The sequence below is a fragment of the Eurypyga helias genome, unplaced genomic scaffold (genome assembly GCF_000690775.1).
Source record: "Eurypyga helias isolate BGI_N326 unplaced genomic scaffold, ASM69077v1 scaffold10045, whole genome shotgun sequence".
Classification (NCBI taxonomy): Eukaryota; Metazoa; Chordata; class Aves; order Eurypygiformes; family Eurypygidae; genus Eurypyga; species Eurypyga helias.
The window spans coordinates 30233-39880 of record NW_010249495.1 but is presented as its reverse complement, the minus strand read 5'-3'; the positions used below and the strand labels follow the sequence as shown (position 1 = coordinate 39880).

The 9648-nt window shown below is 52.8% G+C and overlaps 1 protein-coding gene across 1 annotated transcript in view; it reads right to left on the bottom strand.

Annotated features, from left to right (window-relative positions):
- P2RX1 (purinergic receptor P2X, ligand-gated ion channel, 1) overlaps positions 1 to 1735 on the bottom strand; it is a 12125-nt gene extending 10390 nt beyond the window's left edge. Inside the window, exon 1 of the mRNA XM_010151378.1 lies at positions 1540 to 1735. Within this exon, the coding sequence (XP_010149680.1) occupies positions 1540 to 1676 (137 nt within the window). The 5' untranslated portion in view covers positions 1677 to 1735. The remainder of the gene's footprint in view (positions 1 to 1539) is intronic.
- Positions 1736 to 9648: the final 7913 nt, after the last annotated feature.

The window sequence follows — 9648 nt, the reverse complement described above, 5'->3', positions numbered from 1 at the left end:
GAACTGGAGGCTGTGCTACAGGCAGTGACAGAATGCCAATGGCCGGGGGGGCTATGGGCACCCGCACTCACAGACAGCCCCTTGCTAGCAGAGCCCTACCCCACCAAAATGGCAAAAATTAGGAATTACGGCAACTTTATGTCAACTGCCTTCCCTCTGCCCCTGGCTGTCACCCTCAAGCTGGTTCTCTCTGTTCCCCCCTGGTTGCCTGTCCCGTTTTAGCTGGGTTGCTTAAGCCACATTTCCTTAGGAAGTCCCACTCTAAGCAACAGTCTCTGCCAGCTCCCCATTGCAGGAGCAGCTGCACCCGGCTGGGTTTGTTGAGTCCTGGGGCTTCGTGGACTCAGTTCTCAGGAGAACCAACGATCCTCCCAGTAACACCAGTCTGGGCCAGTGCAAAACGCTTTGCAACAGAGCGTCCTTGAGACCTTGGCTTGGCAGCAGTTTGGGATGAGGATCATCCTCGTGAGCCAAAGTGCTGGGGAGCAATGCAAGAGTCCTGTGGTGACCCCCCGGGAAGCTTTTCCCTCTTTATCTGGATAACTGGGCTAAAAGCCAGGATGGGCACCAGTGCTCCCTGCAGGTACTCACTTGCACTGAGCCCTGGAAGCTACTGCCTCTCCTTTGGGCTGCACTAGGCACCCTACGCCCCCAAAATACCTTTTTTTTCCACTTCATGTCTAGACACCCGCTCTCCTTGCAAGCCTGCTGCTGTGGGGCCCTTCCCGATGGAAGGGTGCCGATCTCTCTCTGAGAGATCATGGCTGAGCTCTCAGCAGCCATGGGGACACGGTGAAGATTGTTGCACTGCTCTCAACCATCGCATCCCATAGCATGGCACATCATACCATGCCGAGGGGACGGGGACCGAATTGCCGGGGCAGGAGCAGCAGCCCTGGGGCCCCTGAGGACACGCATCCTTGCACGGGTCTGAGCCTGCTGCTCCACACGCTGCCTTTTTTAAGCAGCTGCTCTTGCACTGCGGCTGCTCTTGGAGCTGCCTCCCACAAGCAAAGCAAACCAGGCATTTGGAGCAAGGCTCCATCCTGGCCCCAGCTGCTGGGCTGGCCCTGTCTCCCCGGCGGGGCGGCGGACAGGGAGATTTATGGTCCTGTCTCGAGCCGCTTGGGTCTCACAAATCACCGCGCTGGCCTCAGCTGCCTCTTAGTTAATATAAATGAAAATAAAAATAACAACAGATTCTCAGGCCACCGTCCAGCAGCTCGAGCGGGATTTGGATGCGGCTCAGCAAGGAACCGGGGCCCTGGCGTGCAAAGCAGGGCTGGGCAGAGATAAGCCTCCAGCCTACAGATGCAGCAGCTTCTGGGGAGGACATGGGGACAAGGCGGCCATCTGGAAGACCCATGGTGGGACACTGGGAAGCATGGGAGTGGCCACAGCTCAGGAGATGTGGTGCCATCAGCAATAACCCACCATGCACCAGGATATAGAGGATATATGAGCCCCTTCATCTCCACTGCTTTTTAACCTAGTGGCAAAGCATTTCCTCGGGGGAAAGCAGGCGACAGGGAGCCTTACCCGATGATGTATGCCAGGACGATGAGCTGGATCAGCCGGAAGGTCAGTCCCACCTTCTTGTTCCTCACCAGCACCATCCTGGGGGTGTCATACTCGAAGAGGAAGGAGGACACCTTCTCCATGCACTTCTGCCCCATAGCTGTGCCAGGGCTGTGCCGCAGCACTGTGGGTTGGACCGTGCCCGAGCAGCTCCTCTGTTTGCAGAGAGGAGGGGAAAAAAAGAAAATACGAATGCTATCGGCGTTGCTCTGTGCACATCTGGGCTGTCGGGTTTCCTCCTCTGCGTGGGGACCGGGTTTCCTCTTCCTATAAGCTCAGGGCTGGGAGCAGTCAGTGCCCTACATGGTCCGGGGGTGGGACGGGGTGCGGGAGAGTGCAGGGCCAACCCGCTGCCAAACCCACATGCCACCAGGACGGAGCTGCCTGCCCACAGAGGATGCAACCTCGCCTGGGCAGGGGCCCTTTCTGGGAATGGAGGGGTGAGCAGGGACCACGGGGCAGGGAGGAGATGATGGGGGTCCCAGGAGAAGATTTTAGGAACTGGGGCCGGGGTATCATTTTTCCTGCCCCAGCAGCCACCTCAGGCTGTGGGTCTCCCATTCGTGTCCCTAACCCATGTTCTACTTTTTCCCCCAAAGGTGGCCTCAGAAAAAGGGTCAGGAACGGGGGCGGTAGGGGCACAGGAACCCCCACCCAGCAATTCAGAGACGACCATGGGGCAGCTGGGCATCCAGCTTGGCCCCCTCCCACCATGAGGCCGCCCAGCTGGGGCTTGGCTGGTTCCCAGTGCCTGCATGGGGCCAGGCTGGGTGCATTTCGAAGCATTTCCAGCATTTCCTGAAAGGCACAGCTGAGAGAGGGGCTGGGCGGGCGAGCTCGGGTCACCACGAGGGATGCTCGGCAGGGTGGCACAGGCACAGCTCTAAATAAATATCACTAAGAAAGGGGCTGGATTTGTGCATGCCAGGCTGAAACTTGGGGGCCAGCATCTTTGCAGTGGGAAGCTTTTGAGGGGGTCGGTGGCGGGCGAAGCTTTTCCTCTGGGGAAACCCCAGAAGCTGTGGACTGGAGACCCTGTACCTGTACTGCATCCTACCAGGCAGCCACGAGGGCACAGCCCCAAGGGGGTGAGCTTTTTGCTGGGGAGCACTGGGGCTGAGGAAGATTGTTTCTGGGGGAAACAGAGGATGTTTCCCCAAAAAAGCCAAGACCCCAGCAGCTTCAAGGGGTCTTGAAGCTTGAAGTCCCTCCTTGGAAGGACAGGCTCCATCCCATGACCTCCTTGAAGGAAGCGCTGGCTGCCCATGGCCACCGAGGCTGGAACAAGCCCCATCTCTGCAGGGGAAAATGGTTTTGGAAATATGGAAAAGTTTAACCTAGGAAGAATCTTCCCTTTCTGGAACATTTCTTTTAACATCATCACCTCTCATGTTCAATTGCCCATCGCTTGTTGTCACGTTGACCTGTCAACTAGATATTTTGCAGCCCTGACAACCAGGAAATGAATGGAACGAATTGATTATCTTTACTGGGCAATAGGGTAAACGGGGGAAAAAGCAGATGAACCATTTACCCAAATCTTTTGGGCGTACCATGAAGCTTGGGAATCAAAATCAGATGATCCTACATTACGAGTGGTGCGACACCATCCCAACACCCCAGTCCTCAGCAACATGGAAAGCTGTCAGACGGGAAGCCAAAAGCAAATATGAAATGCTGATACTAATCATATAAGATTGAAGGCTGATACTGTTATTGAGCGGAGCAGACAAACCTTATAAGCTTACATATCTGTCAGGAGAGAAGCAAATAACTTACTGTATGAAACGAGGCCTTTTAGGGAAGGCTGCTCACCCTTGCCAAAGCCATGGGGATAATGAAAATAGGACAGCTAAATTTAACAGCAAAATGACTTGTAAAAGAGTCACTTCTAACCTTCTCTCTGGTACTTGGAGTCAATAAAATGGTTATAGCATGGATTTAGCTAAAATACTTTCCATTGGGAGATAATATGCATCTCCCATTTTAGTATCTCTTGGAGCCACATTGCAGACAATGAGTGGGGCTGGACCCTGTGGATGCAACCAGGATGATGTGGAAAGCAGGGGACCGCAGCACAGGAGCACCCACGAGGCCTGGGTCTTCTCCTGGCTTGCTATTAGCACCCAGCATGGGCACCCTCTTGGCCATAACATCTAAATGATTGAAAAAAAAGATAGCCTAAGCCCTCGTGGGCTTGCATGCCAGCATCACTCATGCCTGTCCCATGCCCATGCCACCCCTGGGTTTGGCACTCTTCAAATTACTTTATAACAGGGAATTTAATAGGTTTGGGCTGGCAGCACTAAGCTACCTGGCCCCACAACAGCAACGTGGGTGTGCAAGTGTGCCAGCTGGCTGGCGTGGCCGGCTTCGTGCTGGGGCCGCAACCCACACACCCCTGTTTGCCATGATGCTTCTCCCGGTGATAACCTGTGTGAGCTGCTAACACACCCCCCTGCCTCTGCCAGGTGGTAATCGCAGGGAAGCACTCTGCTTGGGCTGCTAATTGTTAAATTACCTGCCCAGACTGGGTGGTCACCTGCCGAGAGATGCCAAGTTCATGGGGCTGAGATGCTTTCTGCTGCAGCTCAGGTGCTGGGATGCTGTGATGTGAAGTCAGGGCCTGCTTTGTTTGCAATAAACTGCTGTGAGAATAAATATATTACTGTAACACCTAAATAAAAAATAAGAAAAACCTAATTAGTGGAAACAGGGGTTTACAAGCATAATGTGTAAGCCCAGAGGGGTGCCCACAGCCCGCTGCAGACGCCTGCACAGCAGCTGTGACCTTGGGGGATGTTTTTATGTTGGGTTCCTGCAGATACAAACTTGTACCGTGCTGTCGGTTTGCTCACAGTCGTTTCCTCTGAACAATTTTTGCGCCTCTGGGTCACGTTCAAGCAGAGGAGGCGGGAGGCCCCGGGGAGGTGGTCTGCGTGGGGTAAGGAGGCGCAAAGTCTGCGGATGCTGCTGGAGGAGCGGCAGCAGCTTGAACTCAGCTGCAGCAGGACCTGGGCTGGGTTTGCCCTGGTCAGAGAAAGTGCTGAGCTGGGCTTGATCCCAGCAGCATGCAAATGTGGGACCAGGCAGGGTGGGAGCAGGGCAACATGAGGAAAGAAAGGAAAATGAGGCCATCTAGCTCTACTGCTCGTAGGAGGTGAGAAAGGAAGTAGCAACAGCAAATGAGGCACAAAAGCCCCTGGGCTAGTGTCTGAGGCTGTAAAGTCCCAGGACCAGATTGCCCAAATGCTCTCCTGGGTCAGCTAGCATTGCGGGGTCCCCAGCACCGGGCTGGGCCTCGTCCAGCAGCTCCTTCAGCTCCAGTTGGCTCAGACACTAAGGGCATTGAGGGCTGGTGACACACTGGGGGCGTCCCCAACAGTGCTGCTGTGGGCTTAGCACAGGACTCAGTCCATGACTGCAAAAGCAACTCCTTCCCTCTACTCGTTAAGCAAATTCAACCTCAGCTTGGGGCTGTTGAGAGAAAAATGCAAAGAACAGTATTTTTCAGGGAGACATCTGGAAATGTGAGTGCATCCTTGCTTCGAGCTGGGACACAGACCTGGAGGAAGGAGGAACTGCGGGGCATAAGGTGGGGGGCTGTTGCCTGAAAGTCTCTGCACAGGGCTCAAGCCCACCCACACCCAGGAAAGCAAAGCCATGGAAGACACAAAAGCTGCCAGGTCTTTCCAGGCTCTCAGACACTGCTTTTCCAAAAACTTCTTGGGCAAAAATAAAATAAAAATAATAGATGAAGCTCATTACACAATCCAGACTCACGCTTGGCAGCTTCCAGCATGGAGCTCTGAATTTCAGCACAAAAATGTGCAGCACGCTGCAAATCTGGGGATGGGGAGGAATAACACAGTGACAAGTAGATTTAAAATATGACGGTGGGTGAAAGGGGACCTGCAGTGGCCAAGGTCACCAGAAAAAGCCCCTGCAAGTTGGTGGCTCTTCCCAGAAATTTTGGCCACCGTGGACCCCCTTGCCCCACCCGCCAGAGGAGATGCTCACACCGCCCCACTGGCAATAGGAAGGGGGGGTGGGGGGTGGAAAAAAATTGGCAGATGAGAGCAAGCAAGGTCCTATGAAACAGCATGTTCAGTTTTCTTTCCAATTTTAACTTGTCCTTGACCTCTCTTCGCTCCTTCCCAGCAGGGCTGGCTCTGCTCTGCGCCCGTCCCGCGCTGCGACACCCCGGTGCAGACAGATGTTTGTGGTGGTACTCACCCCTCAGAAGCGGCATTTCCATCCCCGGTTGCTGTGGCAACATATCTCCCTGGAAATACCTCAGCAGTGGTTTAGCCAATGCCAAAGCAAACACATGAACCCAAGATGCTGGGGGTATTGAAGGTCCATCGTAGCCTCTGGGAAGACAGCATGCACCTTCTGTGGGGCAGCCAAACACCTGCCATGGGGTACAGGGACCCCTGGGGGGCTTTTTGAGGGGTAACACCTGTTTTCTGAATCACACCTCTGAAAGACATGCATAGCCCCAGTGGTTATTGGGCCCCAGTGGTCCAGGGACTGATACAACATGAGATGGGGAATCTGAGGGAATTTTGCTTCACTGCTAGATGCTGAGACAGCACTGCATCCTCAGGGGCGGCTGGTACAGGGGACTGGCTTGAGGTCACCTCCAGCCATGGCGGTGGTGGCCCTCCTGCACCAATGCTGGAAAACAGGTCTGTTTAGAACGAGGAGGCCCAAGCAATGGCTCTTTCCAAAAATCAGCATTTGCCTGGGTGTCCCACACTGCTCTTGACAAAGGGTCGCAAACGTTTTGGGTTACGCTGTGCAGCCCCTTTCTCCTGCTCGTAGCATCGGGAAGGGGCACATGGGGTCACATCCCAGCAAAAACACACCATGGGCCGATGTTGCCATGAACCCAGATTTGCTCCAAAACATGACCTGCAGCTGCATCAGGATTTTCCACTCAAAACATGACTGTGAGCAAAGCTCCAGGCGATGCAGAGCTGGAAATGCACAGCCCCAAGGCCCTGTGCCACCCCACAGTGAAAGCCAAGTTATTTAATTATTATTTATTTAATTATTATTTTTTGCGGAGGTCATTGCAGGGCTTATTTAACTTCCTCTCTCAGCTGGGGGAGATAAGGTGAGAACTATTCTGGATAGTCAAAATTAGCACTGTTATTTGTATTCTTGTGCCCTGAGAGCGAATTAGCTGGTACTTAAAAAAATTCCCAACAGTCATATCATGCCACTCCTTTCATTTTGCCTTTGTTGTCCCATGCCAGAGACAAGCTCAGCTCCATTTCTAGTTTGGCTGCTCTGAAAACCCACAAGAAATCCCAGTCTGGTGAGCACAGTTCCTTTTACGGCTGAAGAATGCCCTCAGGCACACCCGTACAGCTCCATGGGCTTCCAAATGTCCCCCAAACTGGCCACAAACAGGGTGAGAAAAGGAAAGAAAAAAAAAGAATTAATAAAACAAACAAAAAACCCCAGAGCCATCCAGTAAAATTGCTTTTATTTCTGTAATTTCGTAAGTATAAAACAAATCAGCCCAATATTGTGTAACAGTGTGGATTGTATGGATGTGACCACGAGGAGCCTTCCCATGTCTTCACGGCACACCTGGCTATTTACAGTTGGACAAAGGACATGATTTAGGAAGTGGTAATTTAGTGGAAAAATATCTCTCATAATAAAATAGGAAACCTTGTTTCTTTCAGTTCTACCCCTCAAATAACACCCTCCCACCCCCCCCAAGATAAATTGATTTACCTTTCCCTATGAAGTGCAAACTCAGAGAGTTCTAGGTTTGGCTGTTCAGGCATCTCATATAAAAACAACAGCATATTCCCAGACTGATGCCACTGAAGGGACCCGCCAGCAGCTCAGCCGTTGCCCTCCTCTTGGTCCCAAGCACCCGGACTGACCCGCCTCGGACACCAACCGGCGGTGCCCATGTCCCCATCGCTCCATGCGCACGCACATTTAGGCTCATGTAATGCCCCACTCATACCAAAAGCTGAATGGCATCAGGAGGACAGGTCCAGGGAGCATGATTTACCCTGTGTATCCCTCTCCCTCACTGGAGCTCTGCAAACCCCAGCCCGAAGCTCTGCACGGGGTTAAGCTCTCCTTGTCCCACAAACCCCAGCCCTGGCTGATTCCCTGCCGGGGACAAGCCCAGCCAGCAAATGCTGCCGCAGAGGTGGGGATAAAAACTCCAGGTGGGACTGAACGGGGACCACTGAATCCCTGGCATCATTTATACAAGGTGATCGCCATGCCAGGTATGGACCAAAAATCACAGTGAGGCTTAGCAGTTGGCATTGGGAACTCCTGTATTCGAGTTTCAGAAGTGACAAGATCTCAAGGCCATTGAACTTCACGAACATCTCCCACCAACTAGGACAGCGTTAGCCCGAGCCCCTGCACAGCAATGATCTGAGGAGTGTTTGTGAAGCAGGACCCTGGCTGGGAAGCAGCGCCATCGACCCGACGTACAAAAGAGGGACCACAAGCTGCTGCCGAGTTGTTTTTCCTCTGGCTACTTCTGCCACCCACGCCGTGAGCAGACACTCCAATCCCCGATCTGGTGGTGTTACGGGAATGAAGTGCCCCAGCCCGTCCAGTGAAGCCTGTCCCTCCCACTCCTGACCTTTCCAGTGCCTAGTGGTACCATCCAGCCTTGGCTGAGCAGAGCATCAGAAACACACGTACAACATCTTCACAGTGCCAAAGTCTCAAACACGCAAATGAAAAACCTCATCCAGACCCTGAGCCATGTAGTGGCCATTTGACAGAAATAAAACATAGGATGTGGTACTTCTTTGCTTTGAGGAGCATCTCTCTTTTCCCTTTTCCAATGTGCCAACCGACAGGATCACGTACCACAGGGGAAGAGCTCATCCAGCAACTGGCCACAATGACACAACACCCCAAAACAGCACAAAAGACTTGTCACAGCTGCTGCCCAGAGCTGACCCCCCCCGGCTGCTCACTCCAGGGACGTGGGACCCTCACATCCCGCCTTGGCTGTAGCCCAGCACGGTGCCTGGCCCCTGAGAAAGGAGTATAAAGTGCTCGTGGACAACCCCGTGCTGCCATCCTGGCGTGTCCTCCGCCGTGCATCCTGCATTGCTGCTTCCCCAGACGGGGAGGATCTGCCACAGCAGCCCACCGATGCTAAAGGTCTTGCTGGAAAGACCCAAGTTTTATTTAAAAACTCTTAATGTGCCAGGCAGCACCGTCAAAATAAAACAAAAAAAGGAAATAATTCCTAGGCTCTGTTGTCAAAAAAGCAAGGATCCTGGAGGCTTTGCCCCTAAGCTGCCTTGTTAACCAGCTGTTCAGCAAAACAGCCACCCAGTGTCCATCTCCCTTGTATTGCACAGTCGGATGCCTCAGTATGACACAAGACCCGACCCCAAAGTGATGGTCTCGGCTCTGGGATCTCCAAGTTTGCACAAGAGCATGCTCCTGCCTGTAGAAATGCCCAGCACACTGCTGGTGGCACACACACAATAAATAACTACCCCGTGATTTCTCCTGACCCTTCACCAAAGCACAAAAATAGCTAGATCTACGCTTATTTTTTTTCTACTTCATTAAAATATTTGAACTATAGCCTCTGTAATCAGAAAGCATGGAGTGAAACTTGTAGTCCTAACCACTGAGGGGAAATGTAATTAAAGGATAGGGAGGGAGAAAGAGGGACGTGGTTCAACCGTTCAGAAGAGGAAATGTCAAAACGGTCCCTCTCAGCGAGGGAGATGCCTGCTCCGGCCAGCCTTAGTGCAGGTTTCCTGCACAATTTTCTAGGCAGATCTAGAGGCTTACAATGAAAAAAAAAAAAAATCAAATGCAATTCACTGCTGCTGGAAAGAACAAGCCTTTGGCTGGGACAAAGCTCTGGTTTCTTACCCGTGACGGCTGGGGTGTTGGTAACTCGCAAATGCAACGCAACGACTGCAAGCAGACCGACGTTGCCCAGGCTTGCAGCAGCGCGGCACCCCCATCAACAGTAAAATAACTCAGCATCTCTATGGAGAGCCTGTCTGTCAGCGTGTTCAGGACGCCTGGTACAACCAC